Consider the following 17,745-nt stretch of genomic DNA (forward strand, 5'->3'; position numbering starts at 1 on the left):
CTGCTTGTCCGCCTTCATTTGACTCCTTTATAATGCAAATTTTAAAATTCTCCTCCGCCCGGACCTGTCCGGAGGCAAGGACTCGACAAAAGAATGCTTTGTACGAAATTCTGCATTGTATGCGGCAAACCTTTGATCCTACACAACTACAAGACCGCCAGTGGCGCATCGAATGAGGTACTCCAGCTATGGAGCGCCGACTTCTGCCTAGTTCAAAAGCAGTTGTTCCACAAAAGCGGCACCTTACATTTGTTTTAGCTTTGTTTATTGTTTTCTCTCTTTTTATATTCTGAATCTTTCGAACTTTTATAAGATAGACGTATGCGGACGTATTTTTTATTGTTGTTTATCTTTTTTTTTTTAGCCTTAGGACGAGCGCTCAAGTTTGTGGCTGTTCTTCGTTATTCCGTCAGCTCCATGACGCGAAGCTGAAAGCTGGGACAAGATGTGCAAGATCCAAAGAAAAGGAAAACAGTGGAAATTTCAGGGCTCTTCTCTTTTAAGACATCCCTTATACTTTCCTTGTATATGGAATGTGTGTATAGACAATGTCTGCCTGATTTTTTTTATCGAGGATATTACGTCAGTTTTCTCTTAAAAGATGCAAAGCGAACCACTCAATAGGAGCGTTTTACGAAGCGTTGCAACGATGTTACCAGGAAATCTATTACGTAATGGATCGTAATGCATAAGCTCGATGTGAAAAAGCAGTCTTGAATCAATATTACCAGCGAAAGTGAAACAGGGGCAAAATAAGATGCGCAAAAATTGTGGCTGATCTCTCCTTTCAGGAATCGGTGTAACACAAAAGTGAAAGGTGTCTTCACTGAGGTATCTGAGCGTTTATTTTGCATTGTTTCGCCACAAGGCCGGAGGAAGGAATTCTACAGCAACGAATTACAATTTCGTGGGGAGAACGGCAAGCATCTAGAAACTAAAGTGCGCACCTCATGCAGAAAGCACGCACGAAATGAGCATACACAGCACGAGTGCGGACAAACAACCCTCTCAGCTCGACCCTTAAAGAATGCTGTTCGAAGAGAAAGAAAGACGCGCGAAACGAACGCACAGTATACACTTCATCGTATGCAAGCAGCGTTCTTCTTTCGCAAACGCGGCCGCGGCAGCGAGCGAAGTGACCTTCGTGCCCGCCTAAATCACGAGTCTCCTCTGATAAGCGCGCGCGCATTTCGAGGGGCCATGCCTCGTGAAGGTGAATGCTGAAAGAAACGCGAGAGGCGCCCAACGCGAGGCTGTTGCGCCATTTCGCTACCGATGACGAAAACGTGGTGACGTTGACGAGCTCTGAGGTCCGCCAGTGGTACATGGTATATCTAAAATGCTTGCCATTAGCAATATTGCCAACGTATGCTCCAAGGAATGGTGGCTTGTGTCGCGCGCAGCGAAGTGAGTGGTCATTGGCTCGACGCCCCGCTGAAATACTTTTTCATGTCGTTATTTTTTCTTGCAATCTATTAGCATATATTTTATATGTCATATCCGTGATGGAAATACGTCATCAGATCAGTGGTGGACCCCGGCGTAAAACACTTTCGTGTTAAAAAAAGATGCACCTTGTCTGAAAAGGCAGTCTTTTGTGCTATATACGACAGGGAACGCTGTGTTATCTACGCCGCTCCTCAGGTCATGAGCTCGGAAATGGTCATAAAACACTCGCAGAAATGATGCCAGTGAAGACGAACTTATACTGAAAATTCTTCAAGGGGTACTTGAACTTACTTAATTGGAAGTTAGCACCCTGTCCTCTTGTGTCGGTCTCCACGGTCATTTCTTTTTTACCACAATACGCTATACCAGTTCAAGAACGACGAACCACATCGCCCAATCTTCTACACTTGTGGACTTCGAGGGAATTTTGTAACGATATTGTTGGAATGGTATTTCTCATGATCTTGATGATGAAAACGGTCACGTTTTACTGTTGATGCAGGTCAGCTTCTTTTGTTTCATGCGCCTTTGTATTTCCTCATAATGACAATACCTGTCGCGAACATACTACCGTGCCGGTGCACAGAATGTCGACTACATGCACACTAGCCAAGGCAATGGCAACTCGAAGACTACAGTTGCTATAGGTATATAAAAGTGAAGAAGTCCAAAGAGGCACAGTAGCCGATGGCCTCCGCGACTACGGATATAGTCCCGCTCATGAACTCTGCAATTATTTTCCGAAAACAGGGCAACCGATCACCTGGCTCCTCACGTCCGTCTGAAGCGTGCGCCCATTGGTTTAGACCTGTGCATATCAACTTTTGGGGAAGAGATGCCGCAGACTTCAACCGTTGTATGTGACTACAGAGTGGCAAAGGGAAGAAACGTAGGGAGATTTGCCATAGTTTCATCGTTCCCCTTCTAAGATGGAAGCTGTGGACGCCATTTCCCCTGGAAGCCGTGGCACTCTCTTCCTATAAAGAGAGAGGGCACGCTGTATCGCGTAGCCACGCAGCCTTTCTCTGTGTGGGAAGAGGGCACTTGCGCCGCGTCGAAAGCTACGCGCTGCAGCGGGTGCGTGTGGTCAGGCCTTAATGCGCTCTGTCGAGCGCCGTTTGTTAAGGAACGCACCCACGCGCCGTCTTCCGAGGCCTCCCGGGTGGCGAAGAAGTAGCGCTACGCTCCGTTTGCGGCGGTTGATGTAAAATGGGCTGCACCTAATTGTCCGCGCCCATGACACTACTCATGGTGTTTCTCTTCCTAATGTAAACCACGTAGTTATGTAGAAAATAGTCTACGCCAGCTCTTTCTACCCAATGAGTGATGCTACTGGTGTAATAGCGTCGTCTGTCACTGCTGCTAAACCGCGGCCCCAACAGAGCCTCAACGCCACCGACGTAAGGATCCGTATAGGTACGTGCCGCCGAAGCAGAACCATTTGCCCCAACTTCTCGCAAAGTCAAAACGCCTGAACGGCCGCGCCCAGGATTTGCGTTAGACAGCATCGTAATCGCCGCTGACTTTTTTTTTTCCTTAAAGCGGGAGCACTGCTACCTCGAACAGCTGACCTTTTTAGGGAGTTTTAGAATACCGTTTGCAAGCGCTGTGGGCGTAGCGGGCGCCATATGAGCTTTAGAATAGCGTTCGCCCTGCTGCCATCCGCAACGCACGATCGCAGCGACATCGTAGCCTCGAAACCAGCGCTTGCGGGCCACATGCGGGCCGCCATCACCGCACGCAAGTTCGGATTTTTGGCGTGCGGTCCGCGAACGCGAACGCCGACTCGCGTTACAACGCATGCGCAGTGGCAGCATAGCGCACCACACCGCAAGGGCTCGCGGTGCGCTATTCTAAAACTCCCTATTGCCTTGAAGCTTCCAATAAGTTAATACGTAGTCGATTAGATTCAATGGAGTGAACGGGCAGTTCTTAAAGAATATCGTGATTATTGCCAGACAGCGCCCTGCCTCACTCAATCGTTCTCGTCAGCTTTTTTTATTTATTTATTTATTTGTGAAACGAAGCACCGTCGTCTTCGGCACACACTGACTATCGGTGCCACGTCAGGCAGCGTATAAACAAGGCGACTAGAGAAAAAAAATGTAAAATCACTAATTTACTAAGCGTTCGAAAGTCAACCTGCTCCCCGGTTTTAAGTACCGAATAATATCGGTACTTGAAATGAACAACACAGAAGGGAGAAACTTTTCTTCACAGTCCGTTTTCGTAACCTTTCCTGCATTGCGTCGCGAACGAAACTCCGACCGCTTTTTACTCCCTTCATTAGATTGAGTGAGTAAAAGCTGCATTTCTAACGCGTTCGTCACTGACCTCGTAACCTTATTTTTATTATGGGTAGTTCTTTTCTCTAAAGACCGAACTTCTTTAACTCATTCGACTTCAACTTATCATTAACCATGTTAGCCCTCACCTCGCTGACCCATGCAGCTGCTTTTTACTGCATGTATTTAAGGTGTTCAGTGACAAAATTAATCACACAAAGGGTCACGCCAGTTTTGAATTATTTCGATTTGGTCATACTATGGCGATGTCCCAGCAGCCGTGACATTTAGGCCAGATCAATCACAGCCTAGAAATTACAACTGCTTTAAAGAGAAATGACAACGGCCTACCCTTCTTAAACCCCCTTAATCAATTTTACCAAATGGGAACCTAGGTGACAGGAATTTATTGAGGTCCACTGGCGCCGCACTGGCTTCGGCGACTATTTTTCTGTGTACCTTTTTTATTCGCCGCCTTTTCTCGGTTGTCTTAATTGCAATCTACGCGTTGAGTCCATCAGTTGTAGCTTTCTTCATTGCGATAATGATTATATCAGCATTCAACAGGAATTTTCCCCGTCATCGTTGCCACACGTCATTTTCCGTATAAAGTCCAAGTCTATAACATCGCCCCGGGCGTTGAAGTGAAGGCTTGCGATGGCTGCAGACGGGTGCCGCTAGAGCAGAGATGAAGCACGCTGGCTGGCTCCGTCGCATAAAGGAGCATGAAGAGGCCTCCTGTGGAAGGCTGCGTTGCTCGGCTCATACCCTCCTTGGTGTACTGCCCCTTTACAGGTCAGGCTGGGGTGAGCTGGCGGATGTGTTCTTTTTTGTTTAGCCTGTAGTGCTGCAGTGTATCGTACTTTTTAAGTACATCTTCATTCCTTCTTAGAGCGTTCCCTGGGATGGCTCGGTGCACATGAGCTCGGGCGAAAGCATCGGTTGCCTCATTTGCCATCAGGGACTCGTGACCTGATGTCCAAACGGTGTACGTTTCAGGTAGATTCGCCTTCGCTGCAGTGGCGAGAATTTCTAAAGCTTGCTTGCGAATTCTTCCTTTCCTAATATTTATACGAGGTGCTTGAGAATCGGTTAGTATTATTGATGTGTCAGCACAGGTTGAGACTACTAGCACTATCGCTGTTTCTTCCGCCGCATCTATTTCTGTAGTTAACAGTCTAGCTGCCGTTTTCTCTTTGCCATCAATGTTTTCTACGTTGAGAACATGGGCAGGGATTCTAAAATATTCCGCTGTATCTTATGTCCGGACCGCAACAGTAACCTTGTCTGTGCTTCTTTATTCTGGATTTTCTTCCTCCGAGATGTTAGGTAGGATGCATATATCGCGGGCTACTGAGATGTACTGTCTAATTGTTGCTGGAAGCACCCTTTTCTCAAAACAATGTTGCATTGCTTCAGGATAACCCAATATTCGAAGTGTCGCTCGCCCACTTTCAAATAATCCAAGCCGTTTCGAGTTGATTTACTTTGTGTGCATCCACGAGCTCCTTCCAGGTGTTGTGGAGACCTAAGCGTCACTGGGTGGAAGCACGTTCGAAAATTCCTATGGCACTTTTGATTGCCTTGGTATAAGGGTATTCAGTTTTTCAATTCCAGAATTCTTGAGGTCCAAGTAAGGGGTTCCATGAGTAATTATACCGATTATGAGTGCTCGGATCAGTTTGAACGTGTCGTGTTTCATTCATCCTGTCTAATTTTTTAGTGTTTGTATTTTTAATTTGTTCTACAACAGCTGCGTAACAAAACCAAAAGCAGAAATATTTCTGGCGAGATGCCGGTGTTTTCACGCCCTTCTAGGAGCTCTATTAATGAAATATCAAAATTTTCAGCCATCACTTCGTGTCTCTAATCTTCGACGATCAGATTTGGTGTGCATTGTACTTTCAATACAGAAATCAAAACAAACAGATCACGTAATTGAAACGCAATTCAGCCGGTACCAGACCAATCCTTGGCTCGTAGTTAAGCAGACGTCGAAGTTGAAACAGATTTGACGAAATTTTTTTTCTAGTTGCTATAACCATTTCGAAAACAAACGAATAGTCCTCAGGTAATCAAATTTCTTAAGAGTGTAGTTAGTGAGCACTTGAGCGCCGCGAATAATGACGCCACCTCTCTATTCCGCAATATATATATATATATATATATATATATATATATATATATATATATATATATATATATATATATATATATATATATATATATATATATAAACTAAACCCACTCTTGACAAACTACTGATGGCACTATATGAATAGAGACAGAAGAATACAGAAGCAAGAATACATATGTGTAATCAAACTAAAGCCCTCATATATTTGCGCTCAACTCGTGACTTAATTGTAACAACAGATAATTGCTTTTAGTTAATGCGTTAGTAACTTGTTTTTTTTTTAACTTGCAAAAGTTGATGGTCCTACAAGCATATTGAGTTGTTCCAGTTATTGTAAGTAATCTCAGCTTCGATAATTCATAGAGAAGGCGCCATAATCATGATGTTTCTGACGACATTCCATTCCCCCATCCCCCCCCCTTTTTTTTTTTTTTTTGCGCAGGAGCTGTAACAGAGAACTTCCTTGGAAGCAGTCGTCGAATCGTGATGGTCTGCAAGATACAAGGCAAACATGCGAGCCACGGAAATAGCAAACACCGGCATTTCATTTCGGGTGTCTCGGCTCGACTATATGCAGTGATGCAGTTCAGTGACGCTGTGCAGTGTCGTCGTTGAGCCCGTGCAGTGTGCGAATGCTGCGGTGACTGCCTGCCCTCGTAACTTTTAAATATTTATACGAAACGGCGTATTTCTTTTTTGTCCTTTTTGTATACAGTAAGACGCGAGTTTATTCACTGAACACTTTGAATGTTACGACTTTAGCTGGTACTCTGCTTTCTTAACTGAAACACGAACAAACGCAACACACGCTAGTGCATTACATGAGAACTTCCTTAGAAAGGCGTGTTTTAATGTGAGGACCTACGTTTCTTAACCCCGTACGTTTGTAGCTAGTATGTAAACCCCTTCCACGGTTGTGAGGCTTGTTCTTTTCATCACCGAACTCTTAAAATTGTGTTTGCTGAATTTTGTACGAGTTGTTTCAGCTAATGATAAAGAAAGGTGGCCTGATTAAGATTACGAAAAAAACTAGCGAAATGAAGTAATAGCGGCATCGCAGTTATAAAAAGTTAAAGCTAATAGCATTTAGTTGAACGTGTGAAAGAAGATGCGCACACTATTCAAAGTAATTGTGAGCGGAAAGGTCGCTAAAACGAACGCTTTGATTACCTGACACCTTTCACGATGAAACCCTGATCAACGTTTTTATTGTCTGATTATCGCGAATTAATGTAATGTTTCCTTTTTCGTGTACAGCGTGATGATATACAAAAAAGAGGCAGTGTACAGTGCGTACGTGGTCAGATTTTTCTTGCTTTAAGCGATACGCGAGATGACTCTAAAAAATTCAGTGTTTTTAAGTGACTTTGTAACGTACCTGTAAGTAATTCTGAGTAGTTTGAAACTCTGCCGAGCAAAACAAAGAAAGCCATCATGCTCAAAAGCTTCTCAGAGCGCAACGATGATTTATTTGCAGTAAAATTGAAGCATGTGAAAGCCTTTGTCGACTAGGTATGTTTGTTCATGCATAAACGAAAACATGTGCCAGTACAACGTAAACGTAATTGTTTGCTGGAAACCACCCGAAAGCGACAGCGCGTGCTACGTCCGAGACAGACATATTAACCAAAGGACGAAAGCTCGAGCAAAAAGTGCGTCGTGATACAGCTCGGCACTAAGGGCAAGCAAGGCTTCATCAATACAGCCTTTATTGTGTTCAATCCACGGGCTATAGGTTGTGTGTGTGTGCTCAAGACAGTGCGCATCCGAGCCTTCCATTAGGCAAGAATTGTTCTGTGACCTAAGCCAGCGTTCCTAAGTAGTCTTCGTTAGTGCCAGCTCTTCTACAGATCACCACGAACGACCTGACGTCATTCAGCATTTTTGAGTGTCTACTCGTCCAAAGGGCAGCCCTGAACTCTGCTTACGTGTCTCGACCCCACTGAGTGCTCGCCAACCCCAACGTGAACATAAAACGACCGGAGGCATACCATATTGTGAGCAATCTATGCCATTGTTACCATTGGTTACCGCTCCGGCAAAACGCATCGATGTCTGTCGAAATGTGTTGACGGGCTCTCACATAAGCCTCGCTGAAGACGCGACATTACAGCTTCACTTCCACGGCGCATTGTGTTCGATCTCGCGAGACCGGGCGTGAAACGTGTAAAGTGTTCGCGCACGACATGACCACAACGGAACTGATGGCGGAAGCGATTCAACTTCTTTTCCTGTCCCCGCTGTCCACCTTCTCCGTACTCGTGTGGCTGGCAGCGCTGCTGCTGCACGCTCTGTCGCCGCGCCTGGAGCCCCGCGGATCGAGGCCTCGGCTGGTCGCTCGCGAGTCGGACTTCTCCCGCTTCCTGGCCACGGCGATTCCCGCGCTGACGCAAGCCTACGCGCCGCCGGCTTGGGCGCGGCACCCGACCGTCCAGTCGCTGCTCGCGGCTACGGTGTTGCGGCGATCCACAGAGGTGCCCTTCTTCAGGTGAGGTGTAGCTGGCGGAAGTGCTCCTTTCACAGGTGACGCATGCCTGAAGTTCTTTGCTTGTCGCCCACCTTCTACAATGTACTCGTACATGTACGTAGTCTTTAGTAAAACAGGGCTTACGGTATTTATTGCGGCGATGCGGCACTCCATGATGTTGTCGAATTCGACCTCATACATAGGGCATAGATTTCGAATGAATTTCGTCAACAACACCCTGTCAAAAAATGTGTTGAAAAGAAAAGCATCTTCCATAGCTTCTTTGGCCGAATGCACTGTAGTTCGTCCGCAGCTGTACCAAGCTAAAATAGGCTCCCACCATTTCCACATGACGTGGCGGGGTGGGGGGGAGGGGGGCTCGGCGTTCCGATCGCCAGAGCCTTCATTGAAGGTTGAAAGAGAGATGGGGGCTGCGCTGTAGCTTCACCCCACCCAACATTAAGGGGAACACTGCACACGCCTACGTGGCCGACTTTACCCAGCAGATTCAGCTAAGTATTAAGCGCCGACTAGCAATAAGAGAAGCATGACATAAAAAGTGAGCGCCGCCGGGACAAGGTATCGCGTTCCATCTCTGGGAGCGCGAAATATGAATGCGATGATGTTAGTACGAACTTAATTCCGATGGACACAAGGATGACTGAAGAGGTTGTACGTGCTGCAGGTACACTTACAACTACATAGTATTCAGATTATTACAAACAAATTGACAAAAATTTACACTGTGATAACGTATCGGTGTCCCAATAATAAACTAAGTTCCATTCAAAATAAAAAAAGCACGCAGCCTTTTTTTTTGTTTCTGTGGCCTTTTTGCCTCATTGTTGCTTATGTAGTCGGCTAATCATTCCTTCAAATGATATGAACATATTTGGTCCGGTATATCTAGCTATATCAATGCAGGCTCTAGCTTTCGTGTTCAATTATCTGGCCCAAAACTGATTTGATTTATCAAAAAAGCTTGTCACGTTAACCATACAACGCCTCGCTTCAGCTGAAAGATGTCAAAGACTAGGATGCCTCTATGCGCTTTCACTACAAATGACTACCGATATGGTTCTCAAGCATTATTAACATGCTCTAACGCAGAAGGGAATCACGAACTGAGAAGAGTGGTGCCTCAAATTATCGCACCTTTTGATATATCACAAGTTATGGGCACAGACAGAAGCACATGCCGATAACACACACTGGTACCCCTAGCCAGTGCGCATGCTCCAGCCGTCTGTTCGCTGTCTAAAAGCCCAGACAGACAGCAGCATCTTGAATAAACGCTCGTTCTTGTTCTTGGCGTGAGGTGTAATGTTCTTCGCGCATACTTCAGATACTACGCAGGCGACAAAGATGGGCATCGTTAATCGCACCTTACACGGAGACATTTTTAGCAGCGAAGCTCCTTAGGCCCTCACGATGTCTGACCATTGTCGTCGAAGCTTGCCGTCACCCCTAGTCAAAGCGCAGGTGCAAAACATCTGCCCCGCCGCGGTGGTCTAGTGGCTAAGGTACTCAGCTGCTGACCCGCAGGTCGCGGGATCGAATGCCGGCTGCGGCGGCTGCATTTCCGATGGAGGCGGAAATGTTGTAGGCCCGTGTGCTCAGATCTGAGTGCACGTCAAAGAACCCCAGGTGGTCGCAATTTTCGGAGCCCTCCGCTACGGCGTCTCTCATTATCTTATGGTAGTTTTGGGACGTTAAACCTCACATATCAATCAATATCAATATCAGGTGCAAAACATCTGTTCGCAATGCCGTCTACGGAGCGTACATATAGTTTTCAAGTAAACATTCTTTGTGGTTTTATCATTATTTGTGCGCAATACCGTCTACAGAGCGTGCATAGCACACATGTAGTTCAAAGATAAGCGTTCCTTATATTGTTTGTGATTTCTTGAATGGAGCTTCGCTAATCATCAGCATTCACTTTGCGGACGTCCGCCAATTTTTCATTTTTATTTTTATTTTGTCAATGAATATGTGATGAGAGGAACTGCCGGTAGTCTAGAAGCAGGATCAACGGAAGAGCGTCAACAGTATGTGCGCGGTGACTGGCACAGTGGCGTATTGTTGCAAGATGCGAACACAACAAATTGAGGCGAGTACCAAGAAGAGTAAAGCGAGAGCGCAGAGGCAGAACATGCTGCGAAGACAATCTCGGGGGCTGACAGAAACGAGCCCGGGGCCCTTTGTTACGCAGCGTCCCGTTTCCCGTTCATTTTCTTCCTCAACGACAAGTTTCCGAGCTTCAACGAGCACGCATCCGTGCTCAATGCCCTGGAGCAATGCTTCTGTCTTTGCAATGCCTTGCATTCGAGGTACCTTTCGTCCCCATAGGCCGTTGAAATCCAAGGCATGTGCTTCCTCAATTCAGTATATCTACTTTATATCAGGAAAAAATAAGATTATAGAAAAAAAGAAAATGAAACGCTTCCCTTTTTTACCACATCTCTGGGACGGGCGGCGGAAGCAACTGAAGCCCTCGATTTGGGGCCCTATACCCAACAATATCCTAAAACGTCCTTTACTAACCGTTCTTTTAAAATAAGTATGTTTTTCTTTTGTCTGCTATATTCCTATGGTGCCGTCTGAGGCTTTAATCTTTTCCTACCTCAGAATAAAAAATATCTTCTCCTTTGGCACCATGATGTTAAGAAGAATATAGCTAAAGCGACCCTAGTACAAAACATATGGGTGCGGGAGGGGTACTCCCCCCGATTCATGGCCCTTTACCGTAGCGAGAGACATACAGCAGGTTTCTGAGATGTAACTGCTGTTCATACTAATTGGTGTCATTATACGACTCCAACTTTTACCTATTACAAATCTTAATGTTCACCATATTATACACAACTTCTCGCTATAGCCATTCAATCTCTCTTGTATTATTTTTATAATGGTTTAAGGTCGAGTCACACCGGTCCTAGACAGGGTGTTCTGGAAGAGAACAGAGAGTGCCACTCGGTGCACGTGCGACAAGTAAATGCCCACCACGGACGGCTTGAAGATACGGCTTTCCTCTGCACCCGCATTTCAATGGGTGGTGAATGCGAGAACACTTGTGTACTATGAGGCTTAAGCTCACGTTAAGGAAGTTCCGATGTCAAAATTCACGGTTCTGCTCTGCTGCCCATAAACATGGGCGACGATGTTCAACAATATTACGGCCATGTTAATGGGCAGTTGCGATCTCTATTTTTTTTCTTTTTTGTAGCTATCTGGTAGAGAATTATTTTACCCAAGCAGGCCAATTTGCAGGCATGAGTTTCGAATTCAAGAGGAGGGCCGAAGGGTGGGAAAGGAGTTGTAATCAAGAAGTTTTGATAGTACTACACCATCTGTTTGCCATTGATTTCTTGCCCTAGCCCGGCAAAACATAGACCATGAACCTCAGCGAACAAAACCACAAACCTTGCAAGTCTCTTTGGAAAATGTACCGATAGGACTTCTGTATTACTACGACGGCAATTATATGGATACTCGGAGTGCATTGTTGTTGGCACCGTAATGTTCCTTATAAGTCCAAACCGATAACTCCGCCCACGTGTCGTCGTGTTCTACGTGCAACGAAAAGCTTCAGAAGGCTGCAGACGGGTGTCACTCGATTGGAAATACGCTGGGCGGCTCCATCGGGCGAAGGAGCATGGAGGATTGCCGGGGAAGAGGCGTGGGGGGAAAGGGGGTGGAGAGGAGGGCTGCAGCATCAGCGAACTCTGATCAAAGGGGAACGTAATGACGATTGAAATCACTATACAACTCAAATCATTGTACGTGCTGCGTTCTCACCGTTTGCCATATGTCGCGTGGAAGTGACAGATAGCAAACCCGGCTCGCTCTTTGAAGCAGCCGTCTGCCTTTCTACCAGTATTTTGTAGAGTTACGGTCCATCGGATGCTAACGTAGTTAGCTCCTAGCCCTACTCCGTATAAAGTCTGAATTTGTTGCTGTCACGCTCAATCTATGTTTCGCCCTTGCGGCTAAACTGTGACATTAATGCAACCATTTTACTCGAGCTGCCGATAACCACGTCGCATAAACTGTCGCAGGACACATTTGCAGCTCCGTGACCGTGGTCTGGTGGCCCTGGACTGGGCGGGCAGCACACCATCTGCACAGCCGGCCAACCCGGACGAGGTGCTGCTCATTGTGCTCGTTCTGCCCGACCTGGGCCGAGACCCGTGCAGCGTGGGCGACACCTGCCGAGCCATTTTGGCGCGGGGCATGAGGGCCGTGGTGCTCACACAGCGGGGACATGCCGGGTGTCCGCTCACTACGCCTAGACTGCAGGTGAGTCGGGGTTTCCATGGAGCAAGAAATACTCAGGCATAAGAAACAAATTCCACACTTACAAGCCGTTATATTTGACGGATTACCACACGTGCCGAAGATCGATGGGTTGTATCGGATTTTCTTTGAGTACACGGAAACAAGCACTACATAACGGGGCAAGCTAAAGGCTCCTTCACACCGAAAACGAAGCGGCAAAGCAGGAAAGCAAGCTTTTCGAAGCGGCGAGGCGGCGAGTGCGTGCATCTGTTAAGACCGGCCGCCTCGTTTGGCTGGCCGCGCGGCCGAGGAGGCGGGGCATTTCACGCTTTTGCGTACGTGTCGCTATCACGTGAAAGTGATTCTCCTTACACATCGAGGAAGGAAGGAAGTGCTCCTCCGAAACAGGAGGGAAGGACTGTTGTTGTGGACGCCATATTAGTTCAAACGTTCGCGTTTGCTGGCATTGACTGGCATGCAGAGCGGCATCGCTTTCAGCGAAATGCACGCTAATTTTGGCTAAGTTTATCTCTTCTGGCAGTAGGCGATTCCACATATAATGTTGCTGACAAATATATTAGGCACTAAATATTACGCACGAAGCATTTAGAGAGAGAGATAAAGATACAAGGAAAGGCAGGGAGGTTAACCAGACGCACATCCGGTTTGCTACCCTGCACTGAGGAAGGGATAAAGGGGAGAAAAGAGGTATTTAATGGCAAAATAAACGCATCTAGAACGTATCTATTAGTCTGTCTATCTCACTGGCTGCGTAGGTTCTCCTGCTCTCGCGGCAGGAGAACCATTGACGAGTACCAAAATCGACATGACTTCACGAGAGCATGTAGAAAACAAAAATGACAGCTTATTACTTGATTATCATGACATGCCTTTAATGTACGCCGTGACATACGTGACATGGTGAAAGCTACAACAGCCGTTTGTTGAATTTCATGTATACCTAAATTCGCATCGTATGATAAGAGTATAAGGAAAATATATATATACCTGGTCATAACACGAAAACTTTGTCATTCATGTCATGGAGGCTATGACATATATGATTCGGTCATGGAGCTCTTACGGCCGTTTTATGAACTTGATATGTACCAAACTAACATAGCAAAGTAGGATCGTACGGCTCACATGAATGACTGGTCATAACACGAAAATCGTGTCATGCATGTAATGTGTGCCACGACCCACATGACACAGTCATAATGTTCTAATAGCCGTTTTATTAACTTCATATATACTAACATTGACAGGACAATAGCCTAGGACGAAAAAAAAATACCGCGGTCATAACACCAACAAGATGTCGTGCATGCCATGTACGACAAGACATATGTGTGAGCTCTAATGGAGGCTTTATTACCTTGTTGAGTACAAAAATTTACACAGAATGATAACAGATTATGAATACCATAAATAACTTAGCATAGCATAATAACCTTGTCATGCATGTGACGTATGTCATGAAATTCATTACCCGGTCATGGAGCTTAAACAGCCATGTTATTAATTTGTTGCCTACCAAAATATACATGACCTGATAAGAGGACATAACTACCATAACTGACTGGCCCTAGCACGAAAATCACCTCATGAGTGTCATGTGCGCCATGACACACATGACCAAGCCATGGGGCTTCAATGGCGGATGTTTCATTTTATTGGCTACCAATATTGACATGGCGCTGTAAGAGAGTATGACTAATGTAAATGACTAGTAATAACAAAAATCTCATTAGCTTAACATACGTCAGATTAACGTAATCTGGCTTAAACCGTATGGGCTTAACGTGACCATGTTCCGGCATTCAGGCTAGACAATCTCTACCAACTCCAAATTTAGTTGCTCGTCATTAGCGTAATGTAAAATATCCTAATCCGGCTTAACCCACATTGCCTTATTGGGGTCATACCAAGTCATCCAACTGGATAGGCAATCTTTACTCAAAATAGACTTCTTAGGATTAGCTTTGGCCACGTTTAACCAGCGGGAATTTATTCAGCACTGGCTTAACGGGGTCATGCTCAAGCATTCAACAGGTAAGAAAATCTCGCTCCAAATTCGCTCGCTTGTGATTAGCTTAATGCGGATTAGCTTATTCCGGCGTGGTCCACACAGTTTTGTGGCCATACTCTATCATCCAACAAACTATATTAACTGAATTTACTCTAAATGGCTAGTTCGGGATTCAATTAGTGCGAATTAGCTTAATCTTGTTTAATCCGGCCTAAATTCATCTAGCTAATCTCTACTGACTTATTGTGCCCATACTCCGCCGTCCAAACACCTAGGCAATTTTATCTTACTAATAAGAGACCTGCTCAAGATTAGCTTCTTTTGTATTAGCTTAATCTGGCTTAATCAGGATAGGGTTAGCGTGACCATGCTACAGCAATCAACAGGCTAGACAATCCCAACTCACTCCAAATTTACTAGCGCGTGGTCAGCTTAATGTGAATTAGCTCGATCCAGCTTTATCCACATTGCCTTATTGTGACTTTACTCTGTCATCCAACTGGCAAGGTAATCTCAACTTACTCAAAGTTAGATAGTTTCGAATTACCTTAATTCACCCTTTGATCGGATCAGCTTAATGAGACCACATGCAGTTACCCAAACGGCTCGTCATTCTCAATTCACTAAGACTTGTCCAGGATTAACTTAACTCGAATTTATAAGATTCGAAGCAGCTCTTTGTAGCGCTGTCCCTCCGTACAAACGCACCGTGCGCACCAGGTGCTGGCGCAGTGCCAAATAGGTCACGCCCCTGCTGCATGCTGACAGCACGCTCCTCTCGCAGTGCGCGCTGACATCACTCTCTCCCTCCCCTAGCGCGCATTCACCCAACACCCGCTAAAATTCTTCAGGCCTCATCAAATCCACCTCTGACCATGTGCTACATCCCGGAGTGTGTCCAGTGGAAGAACTGGAAAAGTGTCTGGCTACACTGGCTTCACGTCGGTTCTCGGCACACTTGCCCCGGGCAAGTTAGTGCGTGTGTGTGCCAAGGTGCTGTGTGTTGTGGTGTGACGTCACTTATCACCGGGGCATCCAGTGCGGGCATTGCTGTGCAGCCGATCACGTGGTTCTCTGCCTATATATATATATATATATATATATATATATATATATATATATATATATATATATATATATATATATATATACGTGTGTGTTCTGTTATCAACTTCTCACTTGTTCTTGCAATGCTGTTGATTCCTCACACTGGCGACGAGGATGGGATCCGCCACCCGTTCTAGCTCAGTTTGAAGGCAGTATAGCGGATAAACGGAAATTGACGGCCTCAAAACAAAATCAACAGCATTCCTGGCTCGGACTGACGGAACTCGGTGGCTGCGAACTTCGCCGAAGGAGCAACTGAAGGATAACTACACTGCACCTTGCCTGAATGATGGCGCGACTAGGGAAGCTAGACGAGTTCGACGAGAAGGATAAAATTTTGAATTCTTTTTGGAACTTTTTCATCATTTTGTCACCACTAATGACATCAAAAAGGAAAAGAAGCTCGTAGTATTATTCAGTGTGATAGGATCACGAACGTATGAGGTGCTCAAAAGTTTGGTAGTACCCGCTGTTCCTGGAGACGAGACCTTTGAAGAGATTACAGTGCTGTTGAAGAAACACTATAGCCTACAGTGCTCGGTCATTGTCGAACGTTGCAAATTTAACAAGCGAGGACAAGAGGAACAGGAAAGCGTCGAGGACTTCATAGTTGCCTAGAAGCATTTAGCAAGAGAGTGCAATTTCGGCCAGTTGCTACAAGACGCGCTGCGAGACTGAATAGTGGCAGGCATAAGACACGAAGAAACGCAAATTGCATTATTTTTGGAAGATTTACCCCCGTATCCACAGACGCTCCTTCACTCGAGGGCTCCCCTCGACTTCATGAAGTCAAGGCGGGGCGTGCTCCTCCACTCAAGGAGCCGCTGCGTTTCATGAACGTTCCTCCAAACTTCCTTCCCCAAGGAGCCTTGGAAATGCTCGCTTCACTTGATTTAACTGCATGGGCCGAGAAAAGCACCTGATGAGGAGAGTATTCGTAATTGTGATTAGGAATGCCTATCTCTGTATAATAAATGAACGCCTTTCTTAAATATTTCGTCTTTATAAATTGAGATGACAGCAAAAACAAAAAAATTGGCAGACCCCACGTACAGTGGGAATCGATGATATTCGAAGCATGAATGCGAAACGTTGATATGTCACATTAAAATCGGCACAATGTTACGAGGTGGAGGTAAATGGTGTCGTACATGACTTACGTGTCATGATTATAATGATTAGATGTCTCCTTTACCTTCGTCATCTATTCAAGTCACGTGGTACCAAATTTAGTGTATGGGGAGCTAGCGAAACAGCCAGGAGCGCATCATGAAGGGCCCAATATACTCCAATGTAGCATTGACGCGCGCGCACGCTGGGCGCAGCGGCGCTACGCTATAGCAAAACGCGAGGCGCGACCAGCGTCCGTCGGCGCGGCCCGACGGCCACCGGCGCGAAATGCGACACGCGGCATTTCGCTCCGATGCGTTACCTAGACAACACCACGTCTCCCTCTTTTTGCGACGGAGGTGAGCCAGACGCGCTGAAACACGCACGCGTCAGAGCAACGCAGCGAGGCGCGCGCCTGCGAGTATATGGCAGGACCGGCAGCCGGTGTGGCAACGCAGGCGTGACGCCACAAAATGGAACGCCGGAGAGCACGTGCACCGCGTCACGTCGAAATGTATTGGCGCGTTGACTGTGGCGTGTACTCATGTTCTCACATGACACACATCTCATGATTATTATGTTTGCACTAGTCACATACCTTCGTCATCCATCAGCGTCACGTAAAATCAAATATGGCACATGTCACTGAAGCTAGCGAGACGGCCACGAGCGTATCATGAGCGTAGCATGTAGTCATGTTGTTACACGACACGCATCTCATGCTTATAATGTTTGCACCTATATTATATCTTCGTCATTCATTTACGTCCCATAATACCAAATTTGGTATTGTGACGCTAGCGAAACGGCCCCCAGCGCATCATGAGCGTGGCATGTAGTCATGTTGGTACATGACACGCATTTCATGATTATTAAG

The 17,745-nt window shown here is 46.0% G+C and overlaps 1 protein-coding gene across 2 annotated transcripts in view; it reads left to right on the forward strand.

Moving 5' to 3' along the window:
- Positions 1 to 17,745, forward strand: part of LOC119172821 (protein ABHD15) — a 238,403-nt gene that overhangs the window by 201,340 nt on the left and 19,318 nt on the right. For both annotated transcript variants that reach the window (XM_075889910.1, XM_075889911.1), the window contains 2 exons: positions 6,314 to 8,359; positions 12,400 to 12,640. In XM_075889910.1, the coding sequence (XP_075746025.1) occupies positions 8,058 to 8,359; positions 12,400 to 12,640 (543 nt within the window). In that variant the 5' untranslated portion in view covers positions 6,314 to 8,057. The remainder of the gene's footprint in view (positions 1 to 6,313; positions 8,360 to 12,399; positions 12,641 to 17,745) is intronic.

The sequence above is a fragment of the Rhipicephalus microplus genome, chromosome 3 (assembly GCF_043290135.1).
Source record: "Rhipicephalus microplus isolate Deutch F79 chromosome 3, USDA_Rmic, whole genome shotgun sequence".
NCBI lineage: Eukaryota > Metazoa > Arthropoda > Arachnida > Ixodida > Ixodidae > Rhipicephalus > Rhipicephalus microplus.